At 40.6% G+C, this 26,046-nt stretch overlaps 1 protein-coding gene across 6 annotated transcripts; it reads left to right on the forward strand.

Moving 5' to 3' along the window:
- Nucleotides 1–483: 483 nt before the first annotated feature.
- CEP57L1 (centrosomal protein 57 like 1) lies at nt 484–25,602 on the forward strand. 6 transcript variants are annotated; one of them, XM_027634026.1, is made up of 11 exons: nt 484–602; nt 14,255–14,399; nt 16,128–16,307; nt 16,886–17,007; nt 17,435–17,551; nt 17,823–17,900; nt 19,517–19,615; nt 20,348–20,425; nt 20,534–20,763; nt 22,400–22,544; nt 24,609–25,601. In XM_027634026.1, exons 2-11 carry the CDS (start codon nt 14,258–14,260, stop codon nt 24,822–24,824), a joined length of 1,407 nt encoding a protein of 468 aa, XP_027489827.1. In that variant the 5' UTR covers nt 484–602; nt 14,255–14,257; the 3' UTR covers nt 24,825–25,601. The 6 variants fall into 6 exon arrangements, with proteins under 6 accessions (XP_027489827.1, XP_027489829.1, XP_027489831.1 ...); XM_027634028.1 differs by having other exon boundaries at nt 488–504; XM_027634024.1 differs by lacking the exon at nt 484–602 and adding an exon at nt 12,179–12,822.
- Nucleotides 25,603–26,046: the final 444 nt, after the last annotated feature.

The raw sequence follows: 26,046 nt of genomic DNA on the forward strand, positions 1-26,046 counted from the left end.
CAGCCGCCGCCGCCCTCCCGCGCCGAGGCTGCCGAGCGAGCGGCGCCGCTGCGGCTTCGCCTTTCCCGGTGGGGAGAGGGGCGGCCACCACCCCGCGGCGCCGACGGCTCCTCCTCCCTGCCCCGGGCATGGAGGGAAGGGGCCGCCCCGGGAGAGGCAGGGCCGGGGCCGCCCCTCAGCCCTCCCCGCCGGGGCCGCCACGGACCGACCCCCGGCAACCCCTCACACCGGGCGGGGGGCAGGAGTTCCGCCAGCACAGGGAGCCCGCATGACGGGCACGCCGATCAGCCAATCGTCTCTCAGCACTCGCTCGCGGCGGCCCAATCGTGGCGGGCAGCGGCAGGAGGGGGTGCTGGGATGTGTAGTCCGGCTGAAGGGCAGTGCAGTGGCGCCCGCGAGCGAGGACTACGTGTCCCGGCAGGCGGCGCTGCGCACGGAGGGAACTACATGTCCCAGCAGGCAGCGCGGGGCAGCGCTGGCCCCGCCGGATCCTGCTGGGGAAGGGTAAGAGGGAGCGTTCGCTGCGGGAAGCGCGCGGGGTGTTCCCGTCATTGAGCGCAGAGGGCAGGCGGCAGCGGGGAGTGAAGCAATCCCCGAATCAGGTTTGCACCGGCGACAGCTAAAGCACGCACGTGTTTTAAGCGACCCTGAAGGCGTGTGAGAGGCGCGCTTCAGCAGGAGCCTTGGACGCAGCTTAAGTAGACTCGTCAGAGGGAAGGGAAAAACAGTCGATGCTAGTGAAACATGGAGCCGTCATCACTTGAAATGGCAGGGGGTAAAACATCCCTGCAGTATTTAAACTGGACAACAGTTCTGCAGTGGTTTTATCCAAGTTAATGCAAGGGAAGGGGTTTAATCCAAATGATGCAGGGGCTGATGAACTTGGAAAAGAGATGGCTCAACAGGAGATCTGGGAGATCTTATCCGTGTATATATCTATACATTTATGTGTACTTGGAGGGAAGGCGCAATGAGGACAGAGCCAGGGTCGTCTCAGTGGTGCCCAGTGACAGTGTCAGAAGGGATGGACATAAACTGAAACACAGGATGTTCCCTCTGAACATCAGGAAATACTTTTTTACTGTGAGAGTGACAAAGCGCTGGCACAGGTTGCCTGGAGAGGTTGAGAAGTCGCCATCCTTAGATATTTTCCAGAGCCGTTTGGACATGGTCCTGGACAGCTGTCTCTAGGTGGCCCTACTTGAGCAGGGAGGTTGGACCAGAAGGTCTCCAGGGGTCCCTGCCTACCTAAGCCATGCTGTGATTAAGTGTAATCTGCCACGAAATGGGCTGGTATTGCTGTTTCCCATGCTTTTACTTAAGAGAAAAAAAGGTCTTTTTTTTTTTTTTTTGATAAGGTTAATTTTCAGCCAAGTCAGTTCCTTGATGCAGTTCACCTCTTGGCAGAGAAAAGGAGAGGGAGACAAGGGCAGAACTGTTTACAGCTCTCACATTGAAGCAACTGTGAAACTAAAATTTTGAGCATACTGAAAGGCAAAAGAATACTTGAAAGTAAATTAGGAACAGGACATTGGGCCTGTATAGTGTCTTGCGTAATTACTTTTTTTTTCTCATGTACACATTTCCCACTCTAAAGTTCAAACCTCAAAACTAAAGGTAAATGCAGAACAATCTACTCTTCTGCCACAGAAAGATACAGAAGCCACTTCTGAGTCCAGGAACAGAACTTGGACCATCAATAGCTGTTTTATTTGTAAAGAATCTGGTTTCTTCATCTGACATCCCTTTTTTTTCCTGTCCCTGTTTCTTTAAAGCTTGCAATAGAAGTGTCATTCTGTCATTACCTGTGCCTTTCAAGAAGATCAGTCTCTTTTTCTCATAAAATCCTTTCTGCAAGGAGACTACATTGCTATTGTTTGGCAGCATGCACGGGCCTGGACTGCTTCACACAGCTGCTTCCTCCAGGCCTTTGGCACCCTCACGAACAATGTATCTGCCAAAATCATCACTACCTGTAATAAATATGGGTCTTGACTTCTCTGAACACTCAAGGCCTCCACCCATCATGATTGATGGGTTCAAAGAAAATAATTCTGCCAGTACTTTTTTTGTTGTTGGGGTTTTTTTTGTTTTGTTTTTTACATTAGCTACCACTTCAGCTTCCTGTCCCATTCTGTCATCACTCATTATGGTCTCCCAGTTACCTATGAATAGACATGTTGAGCATTTTTGCTTTATTTCTATCTAAATTTTGATCTTCAGAAGTTGGTAGATATTATTTTTCCTGTGATAAGTTTGCACTTGTTGGGTGTCTCTGATAATGGCTACATATATCCAAGATCAATAAAGTGAACGAGAATTAGAACTGGAGCTTTGGTTTAGACTTTGGTATAGCTATATTCACATGCTGAATGGTAAGACTGATAGAAAGCCACAGCACTGCCTTTTATCTTTTAGAAGTTGTTTTTTCCACTGGCTGCAAGTGAACTCTGGCTACAGGAAACAGATTGTGAAACTGGCTCCAAGGCCTAAACTTCAGATTTCAGCTCTTTGTTTTATAGATTTTAGTGTAGTACTTTGGTAATGGAGATGAAGGTGGTTTATTTTTTCCAAACCAAATCTCTGCAGTTTTCTGATACAAGCTCAAGCTTCCTTATGCACTGCAAGACATTGTGGAAATCAAGGTCAAAGGCTACCAGTGGAATTAATCAGAGCCTGAAGTTAGGGGAATGTGTTTGTTTGATTTGCGTGTTCACTGACTGAAGTTAATATGCTTGTTTTTGATCTCTAAAGAGTGGATAAGAGAAAGGCAGAATTATGAAGGAAACAATCTGGCAGCTCATCCAGAATTACAGCATTTGAGTTTTCAAAATGATAAGCTGAAGAAAAACAAATTTGTGGCTGTTTTAAACCTCACTATTTCCTTCCTTGATGACTTATCGACTTCCCTCTTTTTTTAACTAGATAAGAACTTCTATAGCCATATGCAAATGATACCCAGTGGCAGAATTATGTTTGAAAATACAGTATCTAGTGGTTGTATTCATGTCCTTTCTAACATCTAAGGCCTAAAATATATTATATTTACTTTTAAAAGTGCATTCTGGTTTCTGTATGTCACGGAAGAGCAGTTTACTGCAGAATGCATTTTGTCGATTACTGTAGAACTAATGCTAACATGCAGCTTAGGAAGAACTACTTTTTAAATTACATTCTTTCAACTGCTTTCCTATACACCTAGTTTTGTTAAGGCCTACTTCATTCCAAATAGTAAATACCTAGGATGGGATCACTATCTTCTAAAAGTTCACCCTCCCTTTTCAGATCTGGGTATTGGCATGTTGCCATAATAAACAGCACTCCACAGTATAATGCGTTTTTCTTCACAGTAACCTTCTGAGGAAACGAAGTTCTGTGACTCTTGTTTTGCAGCGAGATACCAAAAAGCCAAAGGCTACTCCTCTACTGCCTTTCAACACAGGCTCAGGCTTGGTGTCAAGTCCAGACTTATATATCATTCCAACAGACTATCCTCGAAGACTGAGCAAACTACAGGTTAAGATGTTTAACATCTGTTTAACATCTTTGTCAGTGACCTGGCCAGTGGGATCGAGTGCACTCTCAGCAAGTTTGCTGACAACACCAAGGTATGTGGTGCAGTCAATGTGCTGGAGGGAAGGGATGCCATCCAGAGGGACCTTGACAGGCTTGAGAGGTGGGACTGTGTGAACCTCTTGAAGTTCAGCAAGGCCAAGTGCAAGATCCTACATCTGGGTCAGGGGATCCCAAGGCAAAATATAGGCTGGATGGAGAATGTGTTGAGAGCAGCCCTGAGGAGAACTTGGGGCTCCTGGTAGATGAGAAGCTCAGCATGAGCTGGCAGTGTGTGCTCACAGCCCAGAGACCCAACTGTGTTCTTGGGCTGCATCAATAGAAGTGTGGCCAGCAGGTTCAGGGGAGGTGATACTGCCCCTCTACTCTGCTTTTGTGAGACCCCACCTGGAGTGCTGTGGCCAGCTCTGTGGTCCCCAGCGTAAGAAGGATGTGCACCTGTTGTGGTGAGTCCAGAGGAAGGCTATGAAGATGATCAGAGGAGGCTGGAGCACCTGTTCTATGAACACAGTCCGAGACAGTTTAGCCTGGAGTTTAGTCTGAGAGTTGTTTAGCTTGGAGAAGAGAAGGCTTTGAGGAGGCCTTACAGCACCTTCCAGTACCTAAAGCTAGAGAGGGACTTTTAACAGAGGCGCATAGGAATGGAATACCTCACAGTGGCACAAGGGGGAATGGCTCTAATCTGAAAGAAGCTAGGTATTAGGAAGAAACTCTTGATGTTGTGGCTGCCCCATCCCTGGAAGTGTTCAAGGCTGGGTTGCATGGGATCTCTGAGCAGCCTGGTGTAGTGGAAGGTGTCCCTGCCCACGGCGGGGGGTTTGGAACAAGGTGATCTTTAAGGTCCCTTCCAACCCAGACCATTCTATGATTTTATGTGGGACAAAAGGTGGCCTTGTTTTACTTCTGAGCATGTGTTTGTACATTTAGCACGTGCTCTGGCCTATTATGCATTGCAGGTGTACATATGCACCAAAGTCTGCCACCCTGCCTCCTTAGAGGTCCCAAATGCAGAAGGGATGGGTAGGTGAGTCACTGGCTGCTTCTTAGGAGACCAAATCTTTCATGCAGAAAGCCTTTGGAATAGGTTTATGCTGAAGGGTGGATTGCTTTGAGAAAAGCTGGGCTGTGATATACCAAAACTACAGGCCGCTTAAAGTCCTGCTGCACTTTGCCAACCCTCTGACTATACTACATTTATACTTAACTGTTTAAATACAGTACTTAACTATATAAATGTGGCCTGAAACACTGAAGGCTAAGAAAAGACTATGGGTGAACTAAAAGTTCAGTTCTGAAAAACTCCACTGAGCAGCCACCTGAACTCTGTTAGTCTGTTTCTGGATAGAAATATTCAGAATTGCTCCAAACTGGGCATCTTGGTACCTGTCTCCCTTTTGTGCCCATTTGTGGCCTAGGAAGTAGGTAGAGCAGCTCCAAGAGAGGTCCAGCTGAGTGAAACCTCTCCAAGCCCAGCAAGTCAGGTTCTGCTGTTGTAGCCACAGCTAGCTTCAGTGCCTGGCTGTATTTGGTAGAGTGCTGACCTTCAGTACACCATCAGTGATGAGAATATTGGCTTTTAGCTCAAAGGCATTTATGTCAACACCTCCTAACTCCCAGAAAAGTATCCCAGGTGCTCAAAAGGACTGCAAAATGGAAAGGAAACATTCATCACCTCAGTTGTTGAATTTATGCCCTTTTGGAAAGCACGGCAAATGTGTGACACTGGTGTGAACTAGAAGGAAGGAGACACAGGGAGCTGTAGGCAGTTATTCCTGGTTTCTGGTAACTAGTCCCAAGCCCAGTGCTGTTTTTTATCCAGGAACTATTTACTACAAAAATGCATGAATAAACCCCTGGTCTCTGTTTTGACAATTAAACTAGATGAGAGAGACACATCCTTGTTTTACTCTGTCTATTGCCTCAGCTGCCTTATCCTTGTTCTAGACTTTTATGTGCTTTTCAGAACAGGGTCGTAACTTCAAACAAAAAGGTGGTGACTCCCTGTTTCCTTCCTGTTCTTCTTCCTCCCAGTCTAGCATGATCGTCAGGGATGAGGCATGAATGTTCCTCAGGAACTCCCGCTTCCAGGCAAGTGCTATGGCCGCTGGGTAACAGCACAGAGAAGATGGATACTGTTTCCTCCAGCTGCACTTTAAAAGAAAATGAACATTGCTTATTGGGAATTTATATCTGCTGACAGGCCAGAAGGCCATTTAAACACCTTTGGCAGGCTGTCTGTTGGTAGAGACCTTGGTGTTTTCCAGCAGTAACACAAAGAAAAATGCTGTGACCAACAGCTGCATGAAATGAAGTCACAGACCAGAAAAGCTACAGAGACTCTTTATTCATTGTTTTTAAGAATGGATTTGGCCCTCACTGCCAGAAAAGGACTCCAAATTCTAAGTCCAAAGAGTATAAAGGTGCCAAGCACGAGAGTGGGTCTTCATACTTATCTATGTTCATAGAGTCTCCCCCAACTCAACTTTTGTTAGCTCCTTACTGAGTTTGCTGCTTGTTTTGGACCTATACTTACACTTCTTTTATATTCAGGGAATGCAAGCCTGTCATCACCACACTCAGCCTTGAGGCTGAAAGGTTCGGGTATCCTGGAACATTAGTCCCTTATCAGTCCCATCCCTCTAACTTACTAAGATCACACAGAATGGCAAGAATTTAAGACAAGACACTAGAGATCCACTAAATTGCCTTGCAATCAGAAACTGCATATAGTTAACAGGGAAGAAATGCCTTTAAAAATTTTATAATCAATTGAAGTTAGTTTTCTGTTTGCAACATTGTGCAGAATTTTGTAGCGTCTTACTCAGATTTACTTTGCATCTCTGAAGTCATGGAAGTTTAAATACACAGAAGCAAGTAATGACTTTGAATACTCAGGGCAGAAGTAGTGATAAAACTATTTTTGCATTTCTGAGTACTCATTATACCATATGATATATAAACTATTTGGCAGTAATACTTAGGATATTGTGCCTGGTCAGGATGCACAATGAGGATGCGTTGAAGTTGCAATGAATATTCTGAGTCATGTAAACAGATGATATTATTTAAAATTATTCTTCAACGAAAGAGGTCTCCAGAATAAGATTGAGGAGTTTCTCTGACTCAGATCCGCTTGCAATTTTTCTGCGTAGTTAAAGACAACTGTTCCTGACAAAATAGGATTTTGGGAATAATTTCTTGCCTGGAGTGAAACTTATCTTTTCCTTGTTAGCATCTTTTTTTTTTTTTCTTCCTCATTCTGATGCCTAGGTTGCCTGATGTACAAATGAAGAATGGAGTTCTTCTTCCCTGCCAGGTGCCTAGCTATCAGTAGCATAGGAATATATGGAAAAAAAATGTAGGTGTGGTAGTTGGTAAAAGGAGACAAATCCTATGAGTGATTACCTTCTTTGTGCTTCTTTTCTCATCCATGTCGAGTTTTTATAGTTATCTGTCTAAAAATCTACCTCCTACTCTATCTTCGTGCTAGGATGCTGGATGAAGAGACTGAGTGTTTCCTTGAGAAAATATTGGTAAAAACAGAAGTTTACTTTAAAAATAAATTCCAAGGCAGCGGTGACGACACAATCTGTGTGTTTCATCTGCCTAAAGTTGCAACGTTCGTAACAATCTGTCAATGATACTATTAAATATTTGAGACACAAAAGGTGAAAATTATCATGCAGTGAAAGTATTTACTGTGAATGAGTCAGTACCTGCAAGAACTATCCCATACCTCGTAATATTTCTTCACTATGATTGTCATTTCAACCCACTCTTCCATTTCCCCTGCCCTACTCTAATATGACTTTTCCTTTTCGCATTTGCCTTTCTAATCTCTAATTATTCTGCCTGTACACAGATTTAGTCTTTTATACTGGAGTCACTTGCCCTTGAAAACCTTCCCTTTCCACAACAGCAAAACCTTCCTCCTTTTAATCAAGGGCCTATGGCCAAAGCCAGTAATTTCCTCCTGCCTTCCAGTCTGTCAGGACACACTAAGCTAAACAAACTACATATGGAAGACAGTGTGATGGCATCAGCAAAAAATAATAGTGAAGAGAAAAAGGAACTTCTTACATTTTTTATGTAAAGTATGGAGGAAACCACCTTCAATTACCACATCAGTTAGTGTACTAAGAGCAAACAGCATCTGTTGGAACTGGATTTTAAGTATAAAAGGAAGAAATTTGATAGTTATTTTTGTTTGAGGGAAAACTGGGTATTTTTACTTTGAAAAAAATCCTAATTTTTTATGCTAGAAGAGGGAGTGGGACAAGAAGAATGCCAAATGGAGAAGGGCAAGGAACAAAGCTACAGGATGATATAAATACAATGAAAACAGAGGAGATGAGGGGCAAAACCCAACTGCAGCGTGGGGGTGGATGACAGGAGAAGAGGAACTATGAGTGAAGTGAGGAAGTATATTAGTGACCATTTATAGTATTTGAGTTTGGGTTTGATGCTTATTACAAAAAGGTTATATTTGATTACTTTGGACTGATTAAGGATTTATAAATGTAATTATTTTGATAACACTATATTCCAGGCTAGATGCCTTCATGCTTACATATTACTAGATAGGAACTTGCAGTCTTGCTCCTCTGAATTCCGAGTTCAGTTATTGTCTGTACATACGGTTAAAGCAGTTTGCACCAACTGGATTTCCCCAGAAAGTATTGATTATGAGTCTATCATGCCCTTTTGAATGAAGGCCCAATTGAATGAGGAATTGGGTCTGCTGTGCTCATTGAAGAAAAACACAAAACTCTAATGACATTATGACCCAAATTTGCTTGCCTGGTTCGAACTTCCAGGTTAGAACCTATTCCTAAAAAAATTGTCATAAAAATAGCTCGGTTTTTTCCCCACCAGGTTATTTTTTGCCTTGTTCACAAAGTACTTGTATAACTCATTTCCATTTTCTTTCTTCCTCTTTTTTTGTTCTCTTTTATCTCTAGCAGTTAGGAACTAGAAAAATATGAATATAAATGCTTAGGTCTGACACGGTGAAAAGTCTTAGGAGCTTGTTGGTTTTTTGGTGTTTGTTTTTTATTTCATTAAAATGCCAGGTTTTATCCTACTTGACAGTACGTACAGTGTCATGAGAAAACATAAAATGCCTTTTCTTTTCCTTTTCTTCCAAGACTGAAGAACAATTATTGTATGAAAGTTCTGCATAAGACTTGAGATTCAGGAATGAATAGGTTTTGCTACCGTAGTATCAAAGAAGAAACTGGGCACTTAACCTTTATATATCCAATTCTGAGACTGCCAGTGTGTATCTTGCAATTTGTACAACACACTGACTCCCATGGACTCATCTGTGTCAGTTTTTCAAAACGCCCCCAGGTTCCTTAATTTCTCTAACAATTTTTTGGCCATTTTCTCTAAACTTATTTAAACTGGAACATGACAAACCTTAAAAACATGTTGAAATGCTTTATTGATTCAGTGAGGTTTTACGTCCTGTTACTTTGCAGCTGTTGCCATTTCACTTCTAACCCACTTAGATTAGAGATGGCATGGGAGTACCAGTTACTTAGATATGTCCTGAGCAATGTCATGTGTTTCAGGCTGATTAAAGTAGTTGTATCAGGATGCTAGAGACTGGATGTTCCCAAAACCACAGTGCAGTTTGCCTACAACATTATTTATTTCTTTTTTTTTGTCTGTGGAAGTACTGTTCTTTTTCTGTTGGGAATAAGGCTGAGTGTTGCAGCCTAGCTACTACAGCTGACCAAGCTTTCCCTGATTCTCAAAGGAAAGGGTGGAAAAATAGACCAATTTGGATTGTGTCAAGAAAATGGTTTCTCATATAGCCTTTCGCCAGCAAAGCTTGGCTCGTACAGTCAAAGCAGCAGCCAGAATTCTGGGAGTTTCTTGGTATAGCCTGTGTTGGGGCAGTTCTTAAAACTTCTCTTAGGTCAGATAAACAGTGAATCATTCCTTGGTTCATCTGAGACTTTGTTTTCAGTTATGAAAAAAACCACTATAAATTTTGCATGCCCAGTAGGTCAGGTCATAAGATATATATCTTTGTATTTCTTTCTGAAAAATGCTTTGATCTGTTTTTTTCTTTTTCTCCTTTGAAGGTGTTCTGACAGCACCTCTTTCTTTGGTTCTAAAAGGTTGCCCTCACAAGTGATTTAAATGAACCAGTGTCTCCATGAGATAACAAACATCAGAGAACTTAGTGGAAACATTCCTTACATTATCACATTTTTCATTTAGTATCTTTTGAGAGACTGTTAAACCAGCATTATTCCCTGAGTCTGCTGTAGTTCACATGTGGAAAAAGCTTTTCCACATGCTGCTTTACAGTATGGGACATAATTCTGTATGTGGCAAAATGTTTCAGGACTTTTCACTTTGGGAGACATTTTTTTAAAACTTTTTTAATGATGTGGCTAGCAATGCAGGGGAGGAATGGAAAGGAGAGGAAGAGGGGGATGAAGAAGTTATAACTGATCTTTCTGTAACATTTGGGATTTCAGTTGTGTTCTATAACTCCCTAATGTTGTTATGCTGAAAGACAGCAATAAATGTCAATTGATTTTTACAGCAACCCAATCCAGTACTCTGGCATTTAATGCAGGCCACATTCAGCAAAACTAAGTGGAAACTGTATGAAAGTAAATTGTATTAGTGCTTAGATGACTGAAATGAAATGGGAAATTCCCTGTTTGTCTTAAGGTACCAAACTCCAGCTTGCTTACTCTCCTTTGAGGCATGTCAGTCAGATATACAGGTATGGACCTGATGACAGGATTGCTCCCCAGCATACTTTGTGCAAGCTCGCTCTCAGCCTGCATGGGATGGTGAGCCAGCAGGCAGAAGTGGTCCCACTGAGGGATGATCATCCAGCCAGGGATGAGCACGCTGGCTGCAGCAAGGAAGTAGACACTGCATGTGCATTAGTGCAGTACTGTCACAGAGCTAATCTGCTGTGCCTAGCATCATGCACCATGCACAGGGTTACAAACGTGTGGCACAGAACTCTTTGAGCCTCCTGGCTCAGACTTGGAGAAAAACATAGATGGCTTGGCCAGGCTGATGGTTAAATGGAAAGACCATGGTCAGCACCAAGTTGCCCTATGCTTGATGCAGAGTATGTAGGAACCAACTACTTTGTGTTTTTCTGTGTAAAATAACATTGGGTATCTGAGCATCACTGTTGCATCCACCAACACAGGCTGGGCCAGTTCTGGTTTAAAAACTCAAAGAACTGGTGCTAACTCCAGATGTGACCTGCACCTGCACAGTGCTTCACCCTGCTTACCACAGCAGTGCAGGCTGCTGGGGTGGGAGTGCAGCATTTCTTCCTTCTTCCCCTCCCCTCTCTGTATAACTAGGGTATTTTGTCAACCTCTGTTTAATATGCATACTTCTCCCTTGGCTGTTCCCCAAACTCAAAGGAGTGCACCGATTTCCTCAAAGAAGGGCTTGTCTAAACAATGGTGTTCTGGCTGCTTTAATGAGCATTGTTCAAGTGCTAGATCCCCCTAAGCCTTGTGGAGTTACATTAGTACAAACACTGTTTGGGAATATCTGCTTTAAAGCACCTCTCTAGGGCAGGTGTCCATGGTAGCATGGAATAAAAGAGTGGTTTAAGCTTGCAATGGATGTGGGCTGTGTTAGACTTTTTAAAAAGCAAACCTGTTTGTGATGGTTTTACAGAAGCTTAAATACTTGGGGAAAAAAGTTGATGGTAGGACAGTTGACGTTAAAACATACGTCAAGCTACTTAATTATTTCCTGATAGGTTTCTTGTCGCAATGGGCTGAAAGTGGCTGGGATGTTTAGTGATGTCTTGCTGCTGCAGAGTGACTTGATCCTTTTCCTGGCACATCTCTTTGCCTGAAGTCTGCAGTGTTGGCATTACTCCTGTGCAGTGTGATCATTATAAGCTATATTTACCTACTAAGATATTAGGACTCGACAACACCAGAGCACCTCTCCTAGAGTAATTATGCTGACAGAGCCTCCAAGCACTATAGCAACCATTACTTCAGCCTACTTCACACAGCCTCTGCGTCTGAGGAAGCTGTGGTAAAGCAAGGCATCCATAACTATGCCTGCAGCTGAGTTTCTGCAAACACAGGTGTCTTGGTCCTGTGGTGTTTTCTTTCACACCCTTTGCTGAGCCTGTGCTGTTCGGAGCAGCCTGGGGATCTCCCCACTCCAGCTGCAGGGTGTATGTTACCCTCTTCTGTGCTGAAAAAGTTGCAGGTTTTCATGCTGAAGCCCACACTGGATTAGCTGGATCACCAGCTGGTGGGTGAGTTGGCCTCTTCTCTTTCACTTTCCTCTGGTTTCACTTGCAGAACTAAAGGGTTTTTACTTCCCTTTCTCCCAAGTGGGTGTCCCCCATGTTCCTGCACTTTCGTGTTGCTGAGCTTGTACCAAAACTCTCAAATTTTCTGGTGCTTTATTCCCTCCTTCTCTTATTCATTATTTGTTTTGGATCACTGCCCTCCTTATAACTGCCCACAGATCCATCTCCTTGGAAACGGCAAAACTTGTTTATGTGAAAGTAATAAGGAAACTAATTGGTGCATAGCTGCACAGGCATGCGAGGGAGCCATGTTCCACCAGAGGATGTTGGAAAAGCGAGTCTCCACTTACGCTGACTGCCACAAGGTTGGGTTGTGTGAGCAAAAAACACCTTCTTCTGGTGTTTCCAAAGTTGCTTTCCTTTGTTCACAGCAGCGGTGGGAAACTTTTTGCATGCGCATATGCTTGTTTTTACTCGTCATTTTCGTCACCAACATGTAGGGGTTGAGAAGCAATGGGAAGATTGGTCAGTCTTGCTTATCTCTTATTTGTGGAACACTGTTGGCGTACTGTGCCATGCCAGGACCATCTTCTCCCCTGTCTTGGCCCCGACCACCCCTGTGGCCACAGGACTTTCCCATCCATATTTTGAGATTTCTGCAGCTCCCTGCTTTGTGCCCTTCACTGCCACTGCCCCTTGTGTTGTTGGACATGTCCGATAGGCCTGGCAGGCTGTTAGAATCAGTCAAGTGTCCCTGCACGGCCTTTCCGGTCCTCCAGGACAGAGCTGTGCAGGCCTATAAGCAGATTTTGTGGCCATAAATGTGGCAGGGTCACCAGGTGGGACCTCTTACCAGAGATGGTGGAGGGCCTGGCTGCCTCCTGCTGCCAACCCAGCACTGACAGCTTGTGGCCTGGGCTTGGACAGGATGGCCCATGGGAAACTCTTTGGAAAAGGCCTGTTGTACAAAGGTAGCCTGGATAGCTTCCCACTTCGGGGCAGGGGGTCCACCCTGAATGGTGTGGTCTGCCTTGGGAGCGTTAGCACACAAAAATAGTGGTCTTTAGGAGGCCTTAAATCAAGCAAGCTCTGGCGAAGAGATGCTTATATTGACATCTCTGTGATGGCAGCGTGGAGGAGGAAGAAAGGGCTTCTGCATACCTTTGGTTTAGTGCATGTCTTGAAGAGATGGTATGGATGGGGGGTAATTTTTTTCTTGTTTTATATGGCCTCTGAAACAGTGCTGTAAGAGCTGGTCCTGGAAAATTTTTCTGTTATTGAAAACTTTTTTCCCCACCCACCCAGTATGAATGGCTTTTCCCAGTCTGCGTCATCCACAGGCTCCAGTCTTGGTTTATTTTGCTTCCTCCTGTTACTAGATACCTCCTTTGGGTGACCTTCTTGGAGACTAACATCTGTAAATAGCCTTGCCCAAGCAGGAAGACTGCTCCAGTTGCATGCCTTGTATTTTAAACAAGTGATACCATAATTGTTGTGTCACTGAACCTTCAAATAAGCTGTTTTTCTGTTAGCTGAAGCCGTATATACTCTTCATTTCTTACACTGTATCAAGTGAAATGCTTGGTATTATTTTGCTAGGTAGCAACAGGTTGATTTAAAACTTGCTTTAACTTCCTAGAGATTGTAATAGCCTAAAGCACTTTCTGCAAGTTTCACTGTCCATGTCTTGAGTATCAAGGAAAATCACTATTTGACAGGGTGTGAACTGTCTTCAGATGTGCTTCTGATAAAACAAAGAATGTGAAAGGGCAGGGGAGAAAGGGAGTAGAGAAACAGGATTTAATACATATGCCTAATAATGGAGATAATGCTGGGGCTATGGCATATTAAATATCCTTCTGATATCTCAACACTAAATGTGGAGAACTGTGTCTTTATTATGTAATGATAGACATTATTTACCATGTGTAATTTGGTTTTTCATCCAAAAAGATGGAGAGAAAAGCATTTAGGAGGCTGCAAATGGAAACAGGCTGTAAAACTTGTAATGCTTACTCTGCAGGGAGCACTTAGAGGCAAGACATTGAAGTCTGTAAAACAGTTAATAGAAAATACTGTTAATACTAAGGTTTTAAAAGTACAGAAATCAGCATAAGTTACTAGAAACCACCGAGAAAAATCTTGGGAAATTTTGAGCGGTCAAAGAGAGCTGTGTTTAGTGTTATGAAAGGCATTGTTTTGGAGTCACTTTAAAATACAGGACTTGTGTGGGGTTGTGGGGTTTGTTGTTGCTATTATTATTATTATTATTATTATTATTATTATTAGGCACATGATGTGGTTTGATATAAACAGAGCCAGGGACAGCCCAGTGACATACTTTGAAAAATCTTACATAGTCTGTTAAAGAACTAATAATGTTAAGTAGCTCTCTTTCTACAGGCTATGGATTCTGAATCAAAGAACAGTTTCGTAGGAAGCTTTCTTCAGCCACCAGATCACATGTTTCCTGCAGCCTTTGCTTATACAGAATCAAAGAAGTTGGCAGCTGTTGCTGGTGACAGGTCTTCTATCCCAAATAACCAGGGTAAAGCCAAAATATGTCCTTAAAGCGATCTTTTTAATTGTTCCATGTGAAATCTCCTGAGCAAACTCCCCATTCTGTTTTACTCAGTTCAATGGCTTTTTGTGATTATCAGGCTGACATTGAGACAGGATGTATATGTGTCCTGAGGGAGTAGTCTCCCTGAAGTCATATGTCTGGAGTGGAAACCTCTGCAAGTCTTCTAACATCCTTATAAACTTTGCCTTTGAAATTTGTTTAACTTAAAGTTGTCAGACTTCCTCTAAAAGCAAAGGAGGATGCTTCAAACTCAGCAGAACCAGTTCATGACTTTAAATACAGTAAAAAAAGGTCATTAGTATGGTACCTCCAGTATGGTATGACTTGAAATTGGCTTTGCGTAGCACTATTTGACTCCGTACAGCTTAAAATCACTTCTAGGTGATTTTTTGTGTGGTATGTTTCCTTGGGAGAACTTCTGAACAATCCAAACTCTCAGGAAAGTTATCAGCATGAAAGTTAGTCTATATGAAATACAGGTCCACTATGGTGGCTGTGTGCCTTCATGGGTGACTACTCTGGAGCTCACAAAGCAAATGCTTGGGGGCTTTAGTGTATCTGGAGAGCTTGGTGGATGATAAGGATACTCATCCTTGGACTTACAGTCATAGCCCATGAGTGTGCATGTGATCATTGTTCTTCACCTGAAAAATCTGCAACTTGGGAAGTTATCATATGTTGTGCAGAGTTTGGGCATTTGGGCATTAAAATGTTCAGTGTAATGTTACGTAGCTAAGTGTTTAAATAAGGAAATTTTGACATACCAATAGAAAGATGGAAAAGATGGTCCTGCTTTATGCATTTGGGTATCTGGTTTTTATTTGAGGGGGGAGGGGTGGCAGGGGAAGTTGTTTTTGTTTTATTGGTTTGGGGTTTTTTTAAGCTGATGAAAGTTGTTAAGGAGCTAGCAGTATTTGATGGGTATTCCTTTAATGAGAGAATTGGAATAAGGACTTACAAAATGTCAGAAAACAAACTTGACTTGTTACAGAACATGTCTTAAACTTCCACAGGTGTATATACCTTTTGGAGTGTTGGTAGACTTTCTCTTGTAGCTGAAATTACAACTTTTATTTTTGGCGTAATTTTGACAAATACTGATTTGTCAAAAAGCTAAAAGCAAAATCTTGCAAACTTGTTTCTGTGGTTTAAAGAATCATCAAATACAAGAAACTAGGTATTGAATCATTAACTTTTGAAACAATAAAGTAGTGCTAAATTTTCTCTTTTTATCTGTTTTCTCCCCCTGTTCTGAGCATGTTTTCTTTTTCTAATCTCTGCAGACCAGTTGTATTACACCAAAACTTGTGACCTCACTTGGATACCTGTGTTCCCTGCTTCTATGTAAGCAGAAGTCCCAGGATTTATTATACTCTATTTGTCATGATTTCTTTGTGCTTGCTGCCATTTGGAGTGAAACTAGTTTTGCTCATAGGACCAATGTTTTATACCTCAGTTATGCAGGAGACATGTCCATTTTCTCCGAAATATGTTCTACATATGTTAGTATATTTAATAATTAATATAATTAATATAATTAATATAATTGATATAATTAATATAATTAATTTTAGGAGTGATCCTAGGAAGAAACTTTAGGTATTATATTGCAGTGTGAAGTGTTTTTTAATCATCATCATCATCACAATTGGGAACTGTTACTTAAGGTGTAACTGCTGCATTGTTTGCTAGCTGTAGTAGCAGCCCTGAAAACTCTTCAAGAAAAGATCCACCGTCTAGAGCTGGAGAAGTCACAGGCTGCAGCTGATCTGTACAGCCTCTCCAGAGCAGCTGCTCAGTATAAGAAGGCCTTAGAACATGAATCCTACGAGAAGGACACAGCACATCAAGAACTGATGCAACAGAGGAAAGGTATTTCTTTTAAGTGATAAGGTGTAGCCACAGCAGCTCTAAGACTATATAATCCAAGGAGTGTTTGTTTTTAAAAACTGCTGATTAACACAGCCCCCCTTCATTCTTTGCTTCAAAACTGGGGAGGTATAGGAGCTTGTTAATTGTGGATCAAGTTGAGATATTTTTTTACATATATTAATGAAGTATTGCATAACCCATGAAGCTATTTTAAAGACTAAACATATTTCAGGTGGTATGTTTAACTCTTACAATAAGCAAGCAGCTGCTTACATAACACTGCTAACTTGAGAAAAGATAGGAGAAGGGAAGAAACCAGATTCTGGTTAGATATCTGCTGATACAGATCAAAGTAACTGCAGTGCTCACGTCTTTGGAATTCAAATTAGAGACTAGCTCTGAAAAAACATTTTGATTCTCATGTCTTATATATAAAATACATTTTAACCATATGATTGGTTCGTACTAACAACACTTTTCTTCCATGTTTTGAAGACAGAGACCTCCTCAATGAAATTACAGTCTGGCTAAATGTGTAGCTCCCTTTGCTGTACCAAACGTCTTGTTTCTCTCTGTAGATGCAAGTGAGCAGTTAAATGCAGCACAGTCCCGCTGCTCCCTGCTGGAGAAACAGCTGGATTACATGAAGAAAATGGTTTCCAGTGTGGAACTGGAAAAGAAAATTATTTTAGAACAACAGGTGAAGCCTTCTAACATACTTACAAAGTAACTATATAGTTCAAAAGTACAGAAATGTGCAGGATCTGAATTTTTTTATGGCCATCATTTTTCCTCAGCTTTGCTCAGGGTGGTAGCAAACAGAAGCAATTTACTGTCTGACTGACTGGCTGATGACAACCATTCAATGAATTGCATGAAAATCTCCCTGGGTGGAACTCCTAATGAGCGAAACCATGCTAATACTTGCACATTTGGTAAACAAAAAGGTTGCTGGAAACTTAAGTCATCTTTGTCTGCCTGGTATTTTTCATCACATTTCAATTTAAAAAATATGAAATTTAAACTAGTCAAACACCTTTGCTGTAGTGTGGGATTTTATTTTTTTTTTTTTCTATCTGAAACAGTTTCACTCAGCTGCCAACTCCTTTCTGGCTTATTTTTTCCAGGCCCAGCTGCGGAAAGAGGAAGATCGGAACTGGCTGGAACTGCATGCAAAACTTGAAAAGCTTGAAATACTAGAAAAAGAGTGTCTTCAACTTACTACTACTCAGAGAATTGCCGAAGTAAGCATCCATGGAATGACAGTCTGAAAGTCATTTGATATAATTTTATGGCATACTATCAATAGTAATAAGTTTTGCAAAAGTTACTTCTGTTAAAGCGTACCTGACTGAATGCCACTTTGGTTTCATGTGCATGAGTCTTTTTTCAGTCTGGGCTTTAAAAGTTGCTACATTCCTTTGTTATCCCACATTACAATTGCAAGCTACTTCAGACTTCTGATTCAGCATGACAAACTGAATTGTGACTAATCATTCTTGTCTTCAAATTCAGGACAAGATCAAACACTTAGAAGAAAAGATTTGTAAGGAAGACCATCAACGTAAGCTAATACAAGATAAAAGTTCTCAGGTAGACTGAAAAGGTTTTATTTTATCTTATTTTTTAGGACTGAAGAAAGCTATTCTCTCATCCAAAATACCTTCTTTTTTTATTACATTTTAACTCCACATATTTATTACCCAGGGAGAACTCCAGCAATACTTCTTAGACTAGTTATAAACTACGTATTAGAAAAGCTTGCCAGGTGTGTTGCATATCTCAGTGAAGATTCTACTTGGGTTTGTATTAATGACACAGTTCATCTGCCTCAATGCTGCTTTAAGTGATCTAGGTAGAAGATTAATTTCTAGAAAATCTACAACTAAATCAGATAACCTTTATTTGCAGTACCTAGAAATAGAGCTATACTTGGAAAAATCTTTGATCAGTGATTGTTCATCAAATGAGATCTTGAATAATTCATTATTCTGTGAAGCCATAATCAGTTTGTTGGGCCACCATACATCTGAGAGAGGAATATTTTTGGAAGAGAGCAAAATCAAAGAAACCTTTTGTTAAAGGGGCAAAGTAGTAGCATTCCAAACCTCACTTTGTGGATAAGTAGCAGCCATTTGAAAGAGAGCAGTTGTGAGGGGGTTCCCTTGGGGTGGGGTGGGTTAATATAGAGCTGAAGAGTTACTTTGAAAGAACCTAGCCATAAACAAAGCTGACACTTTAATTTAATTCATCGCTGCTGTCAGTTTTTATACCTCATCCAAGGATGATGGGTTTTCATCAATCCAGAAAGCTTTAAATAACATGCAGATTGTAGCCCAGGTGTCTGACTACCTCCATAATCTAGTAGAATGACACAGTTGAAAACTTGCAGACTTTTGGGTTTCTTGCTTAAATGGCTTGCTGCTGCAGAGCAGAAAGCCTAGAACAGAGATTTTGTCTTCTGAGAAACATACTAAGAATGACTTTCCCAGAGCAGGTAGTCTGACTTTAGCAGTAGTATAAACTGAGTCCTAAACTAGTATTGGTGCCATCTTAGTGCCCTGCAGAATGGATTTAGGTCTGTTGGATCTGGGCTGGGAAACACAGGGTGTGGCATGGTTCACTTCCTTTTGATGACAGAAAAGCGAGAATATTCTCACTTTAGTGGTGGACCTCCAGCATTGTTTAGCCGGAACTGTTACACATGCCAAAACAAAGTCCTTGTCCTATGTTTAATTGAGAATGATTATTATCCTGTTTATCATGGGCCTTGATACCAACTTTGAACTACAGAGCAATCTAAGGATTGTCCAGCAGCTTTGACCTCAATGTTACACAGAGAGGCTTAGTTTGTCCCCAGATTGTAAAGCCAAATGTTCATATTATTTGGATTTTATGATCAGATCCCCAGCATGTGGCAGAATTGGCTTATCTCAGGTGCTGATTGTCATAGTGGAAAAATACAGCTGCTGCAGCTGGATATGAAAATGAGGAATTCCAAGACAGCGCTGTAAGATCTACCCAACACCCTGCCTTCCAAGTAATCTGTTCAGTTTTTAAGAGTAGCTTATGCCTTCCAAGCAGGACACTTAATAGTTCCCTTAATTGGTTCTTATCTATGCATGAAAGAGGGAATTAATTAAACTATGATGTTTCATACTTCTAATATTACATTAAATGGTTGTTTTCTTTTTTGCTTATTCCCACAGCTTCAAACAGGATTTCATATAAACAGAATTTTGATGTCTTCAGCAACATCTCAATGTGAACCTGAAAATGAAAATGGGAAGAAGAAAAAACCTAAGAAGGTAACATGAAAAATTTTATTAGCATGCTGTTGCTGATAGCATCTGGCTCACACAGAGATTGGAATTTGTGAAAAACAGTGATGTAAGAGGCACTTGATTCATCTGCTGCACTTTACTCCATTTTCAAAATGACAAACAGTGCTGAATAACTCTTTTTTTCCTTTTCTTTTCCTTTTCTTTTTCTTTCCTTCCTTCAATAATTAAAGTGGTACTAGGGTTGTTAGCACCTCACTGGAAAACCTTCCCTTACCAGCTCAACAATAACCTTTGTTATAGTCCTACTGCCATCCCACATGTTCTCTTAGCTGCCTTTCAGTTTATCTGGCAAAATTAGTTTCCAAAGGAGTTTTAACTCAGCATCTTAAGATGGTGTGTTTTGAGGGGATTGCTGAAATTGAGAGAATTCATTTTGCAACACATGTTGCAGATCAGTCAAATTTTTGCAACTGTGGTTTTGAAAATTTAAGCAAGGTTCAGTTTCTTTAATGTCAACCTAATTATCAAACTATCTGCTACATGCATATGGAATAAAATTTATTCATCTCAGCTATTACAAAGTCTTACTCACTACACATACAGGAGGGAAATTATTTTTTTAAAACCAGAGGGAAACTGAGGTGATGCATTTCTCTGTGTGTTTAATTGAATTTTACTTACTAAAAAAATAAAGTTTAAGATTGTGCTCTTGGGTCAGCAGATTGGAATTTCTTGCCTTATGTTTTCTTATGTCAGAGAAATCCTACAATGAAGAAAATGCACCTTTCACAATTACATGTAAAGGCTGGTGAACTACCTTTTGTGGCTGGGAAGGTGGGTAGAAGCCAACGTTCTCACTAAAGTGGCATCTACAGTTTGAGTAAGTCTCTTTACTGTAATTGTTATTTACTTCTGTAAACCACTTAATAATTCTTCTTTAAGTCCGTCAGCTCCAGCCATTCTGTCAGTGCAAACATACAAAGCGTGTTGCATATTATGAAGCATCGCAATCCATGTATCTCATCACAAAGAAAAAGAGGAGCTACATCTGGGATTTGCAGACACAGTGCCCTTTCAAAATATGTGTCATCGTGTTCCACGTCACCTACTGCCACCAGAAGTCTTTCAGACCTTCTGTTGGCCACACAGGATGAACTGGGCCAAATGAGCTCGTGAGTACTCATCCCTGGTGTTATGAGTAAAAGTGACTTCAGCAGTAGCCCTGAGAAGCTACAGGTGTGCTATATATAGTTGAGCCTAGCCTGTTTTAGGTGTAGGGCTACTCCTCAACAGAATGACCTGAGCAGGCTTGACTGGTAGGATTTTTCTCATTCAAAAAATTCTTTCTCTCCTAATGTTTAACTGGTCTTGTGAGCAAGCAACATACTTTTCATCTGGGTTTTTCTGCTTCCACATCCTGTATTTACATGAGCTGCTACTGAAGTAACAGCTGCAGCAAACAAAAAATCTTTTAAGCATGTGCTTTTTAGAAATTATAAGCATACTCTGGGATTTACGGAGTAGGCCAAAAATGTTCTTCAGGACAAAACTGCAAAGGTGGTGTTAATACTGAGTAGGCCTGCAGGATGCAGTCAGTCTGGGTGGTGGAATAGGTTACTACAGCACTGGCATGAATAGTCTTGTCACAACATCTGTCCTGTTCCTTTGTACTTACTCACTCTCTGTTCTCTCTGTACATGTGTAGCTGATGGATCTTTGTGCTCAGTCAGTGTGCCCTTCATACTGTTTGCTTGTTGCAGGAGAACTTGCTGGTCCTGTAAGGGGGTTGTGAAAGAGGAACAGTCTCCTGCTAGAAAATGGGCAGGGTGTGGAAGAAGCTAATGCATTCAGTGGGAGTGTATATATCTTTCTAGCCATGCTAGTAAATGAGGACCAAAACTTGTGTTCTTACGCATCTTCTGATTAATGCAAGCTTGTAGAATGGTGGGCCAAAGCTATGTAGCTGGTCATAGCAGACCTGTTGACATGATGAGCTGTGGTTTGCACACACACCACAGAGGAGGGTGTGTTGGTTAAACCAGTTAGGATGTTGACAGTGATTTGAAACCCTTGATGTGGCAAAATTTAAACTGGCAAGCAACCTCATCTTCAAAAAACAATGTCTGGCTTACTCATGGCAGTTCAAGGACAGGCTTTGGGTTTTTTTTTTTTATAACAACCAGTTGCTTCAATTAAACTGTCAAGGAGCAGCAATTACTCGAAGTCAGAAAATAAGCCGTGACTTTTGTAAAGAAGTGACTTATCTAGGAGAGGGTCTCTGATTTCAACTAGTTCATATATCTAAGTATCAAGAAGATCTACACAATTTTTTTTAGTTAAGATGGTTAATTTAAATTTGAATAGAATATTTTAATTTGAGTAATCTGTCAGAAAAATTGTAACTTGAATGTACTAGTTTAAACAATACTTTTCTGCACTACGCTAAGCTTTCAAAATCTGCACTAAAGCAGGCAGGAAGTGAAAATGCTGCATTGCATAGCTGCTGTTTGCTTTAAAAAATCTCACATACACTACTGTATGTGTAGTTGTTAAGTCTGTGGGAAGAGGGAGAAATAAGGTGGACATCAGCTACAAATTTGGAATGAGAAAATCAGACGCATGGGAAAAGCTTTTCCTTTTCTCATGTTAATATATACCGGATTAACGTGTGTTGTGTGAGAGGGTAAATAATGCTAAACTATACTCCAGACAGAATAGCTAATAGCTCCTGCAGTACACTGGAAGTATTGAAAGAAATCCTAGGGACTGTATCATGAATATTTAGCGTGCCATTCTTGTCTTTAACAGTGAGCATCAAGAACTTCTGAAGCAGATACAGGAGACTCAAGATTCCAGAGTTCATGAAGGCCTGGAACAGGAGCTGGATTGCCTTGTAAAGCAAATGGAGATTAAAGAAGAACAAATATCCAAGCTGATAAAGCATCAAGCTACTGTAAGAATAACGTGAAAAGTCTCTAGCTAGTCACGTTCTAGTTGAAAGGCTGCCACAACTCTGCCTCCTGTTGTCATCAGCTACAATGTCACTGGAATGTTTTGAGCCAGGGTGTTCCAGTATGAGTTATTGTAATTAAACTGCTACCTCGTGTTCTTGTACCTCCCAATTCCTTCATTTGATCAAGAAAAAGTGCTCACAGCTGGCAGCTAGGAATGTATGCTAGTGGGAAAACTTCCTGCCCTGTGTCCATTCTGCAATACAGAGCTGGGTTGCTCAGTCTGTCACTTCTGCTCACTGTTTTAAGACAAACTGTTGAGATTTCATTCTTTCATGTCCCTCTGGGAAATAAGAAAATAGAAGCTATAATTCTTGTACAGACTGGATTAAATGTCTTTTATATTTCTGAAATATTGAAGCTTCTTGTTAAAGACCAGAGGTTCTCCAAAATCATAGCCAGACAAAACTTTCAGTTTTGTTTAACCCTGAACCTGTCTGCATTCTGTCAGTATTTGGTTTAGAGCCATAGATAACAACTTTTCATACGTGCCCATATAAAATCACTCTTCTGTAGATGAACAGCTTAACTCTTTCGTAGCAATTTGTTTTGGAACATATGATTAAAAATTAAATCCATAGTTCTGTCTGATAGCTTTCTGTTCTTCCATCTTATGTTTCAGGATAGATAGATTCACCTGGGAATTTTACTTATACAGGAAACAAAACAAAACTCAGTGTGAGGCCTTATGAAATGGGGAGGCTATAGTTAATTTAATTTAAATCTGACCAATTTTATTCATGCTCATTCTGTGATAGATTTTATTCACTCAAACTTTTTATTGTCCATGTAATTGCAAGCATGAAGGTGCTTTGTATCGAAGCAGAATTGTTAGAGTCGCATGTTAGCAATATTGAGTCCTCGTTGCCTCTCTTGGCAATGTCAACTTTTTTTTGAATAAATCCCAGATATTCTGGGATTATGGTGTTTTCCTTGCCTCAGAATCTTGCTGACTTCATCATCCAGGAACCTAAGTGGACAACTACACCTTTATTTCTTTCTTTTACATATCTTTATGGCTACAGTTTGTGTTTGTTTTGCACGTACAATATGGTGCAACCTTGTTGTCATCCTTGCCTATTATCAGGGTGCAGATCTTCTGGCAAGTCGTCTGTGCTCCTGTATAGCCTTATCAGAGCACACCCTTTAGGATCATTATGTAAATAGTAACGTCTGTATAATTGCTGTCTGTCATGCCCTGGTTATCAATACAGGCCATTCCCATAGCTCCTTTGCCTATACTGACGCTTTTGCACACAGGTCTGTATTTTGTACAGACCACTCTTAATATTTCTGATGTATATTTCTACTTCTAGAACCTGTCATTCTGAAAATGTCATAGTCATCTTGGTGTTTCACAGTTAATACTATGTTCTAGAATGCAATTAAAGTTAAAAATTAATTATTTTTAGAAATGGACTTGAAGCCTAAATTGGCATTTGGAATGCTTCCAGCCTAATTTTATCTTTGGGAAGTGACCTTTTCACGCCAAGTGCAAGTCAAGACTTATAATTTGACATTTAAAAAAACATTCTTTAGCAATTAACCCTATTTATTCTGTTTTCCGTTTTTGCTAGGGAGACCTCAAAGTAAGCTGCTTAGACAAAGTAACCAATAAGAAACAGTATACACTTTAGAGGTTTATTGCTTTTTTGTTGGTTTTTTTTTTTTTTTTTTAGGGGAGTACAATCTGAAATGGAAAAAGACTGTTGTAAATATAGATTGGTAACAGATGATATTCTGCCTCTCTCGAGCAAGCATTTTCACCTTAGGGAGTGATGGGATTCAACAACCTGTTGGGTGTGGGTGAGGTTAGTTTTCTGTAATTCCTTCTGTATGGGCAAGGTCAGTTTTCTGTTAAAGCAAGACAATTGTGCAAGATTAGTAAGTTTAAACTTTTTTTTTTTAATGTTCCTTGGACATCTGTAGTTTGGAGTTTGGTATAAATCCTGTAAACTGTACAGTTGTGGTCTTTGGAGTACGTAACATGCTATCTTTCTTCCTAGGTGCAGAAATTAAAGAGAAAAACTCAGAAATTGAAGCAAAGGGCAACTCATGTCAAACTAAAGTGTGGTGACCAAAAGGAAGCAACAGAGATTGCAGTCACTCTAAAGGAAAGTAAGTCTAAATCTTGTCCTGGGCAGAAAAGCAGAAGCTCTCTTCAGCTGCTAAAAACTGTGAGGAAACTTCAATCATCTCTGAAAAAAGATGATGTCATCTGAGAATAATAGTTCTGAAGTTTGCTATATTAGTCTTTGAAGTTGTCTGACATCTAACAAATTTTTAATTGCACAAAATACCTTTTAAAAATAAAATAGATACAGTATAGATGTAGATATAGATTCTAAACCGCTTATTCTCAATTTGTTCACCTCAGAATCAACTTTCATGTAGGGTAGCTATAACTTGAGTATGCTTTCTTGTAATAAAGTGTTTTAATGGACTAATTAAATACTTATTTATTAACTTGTCAAATAAAATTTTATACCTTTTTTACCCCTAAAATAGAGTGCGATCTTTGGTGTCCAGTTTCTCCCTCTCCCAAGGAGATACTTAGAGTTTGCTTTTCCAGAATAACTAGGACTAGTTCTTCTATGCAATTAAAAGCAATGGGTTTCCTTTTCTCTAGTAACTGAAGATTCAGATCATTGCACCTGAGGCAGAAGAAGACATATTGTCTCTTATTTAAATATATATTCGTTATTATTAATATTATTACTCTGTAAGCTTTATTGACAGTCTTAGGGACAGCTGGGGTCTGGAAGCACAACCCATGATGTGGTTTAACCATGATAATATGGGAATGTTCTTGATTAAGTGCATGGAAGGGGCCACTACCAAACACTTGGGTGCTTGTCTTCTCATCAACAGAACCTGCTTCTAGCACAATGTACAATATCTGAGCTGTCATATGGGAGACCTTGAACTGTGTACCCGTACATATTGTAGAATTTATGTACTTATAGAAATGCAAGATGGATCTTTATGCTAATGGTGACTCTGTTCTTTTCCACCCCCCACTATGTATATGTAGTAAAAAACATAATGATGACTTCAAATCAACGCTGGTTATTTAGCTGCAATAAATTCTTGTCTTGAGGTTATGACTGATACTGAATCTCCTGGGTGTTTGCATATTGCAGAAAAAAAATAGCTTCTTCCAGATGTGTAAGTTCTGCTGCAGATCTGTTTTATAAAAAGAATGCAGTGGTTTTTTCAAGCCTGTATGCAGGTAGAAATAAGAATTGGAGGCATACTGTCAAGGGTTTTGAATAAAGGCTAGTAATGGGGTATGGTCCTAGTGGAAGGTTGAGTCTTTGGATCAGTAAGTTTTACTCTGGCACCCTTCAAGGCAAAGGATTAGGAAAAATTTCACATAATTAATTTATATTTAGAATAGAGTGTTACAATCTTTGACAGGAGTTATGCGTGTGAGCTTTTTAA

Source organism: Corapipo altera, unplaced genomic scaffold (assembly GCF_003945725.1).
Source record: "Corapipo altera isolate COAL_440 unplaced genomic scaffold, ASM394572v1 2b, whole genome shotgun sequence".
Taxonomy (NCBI): domain Eukaryota; kingdom Metazoa; phylum Chordata; class Aves; order Passeriformes; family Pipridae; genus Corapipo; species Corapipo altera.

Excerpts from the sequence above, each read along its gene's own strand:
- CEP57L1 (XM_027634024.1), top strand. The coding sequence starts at position 12,787 with ATGGGAAACTCTTTGGAAAAGGCCTGTTGTACAAAG. Across the intron at positions 17,008-17,434 it reads AAATTATTTTAGAACAACAG|GCCCAGCTGCGGAAAGAGGA; the intron begins GTGAAGCCTTCT and ends TATTTTTTCCAG. Across the intron at positions 19,616-20,347 it reads AGAAGAAAAAACCTAAGAAG|AGAAATCCTACAATGAAGAA; the intron begins GTAACATGAAAA and ends TTCTTATGTCAG.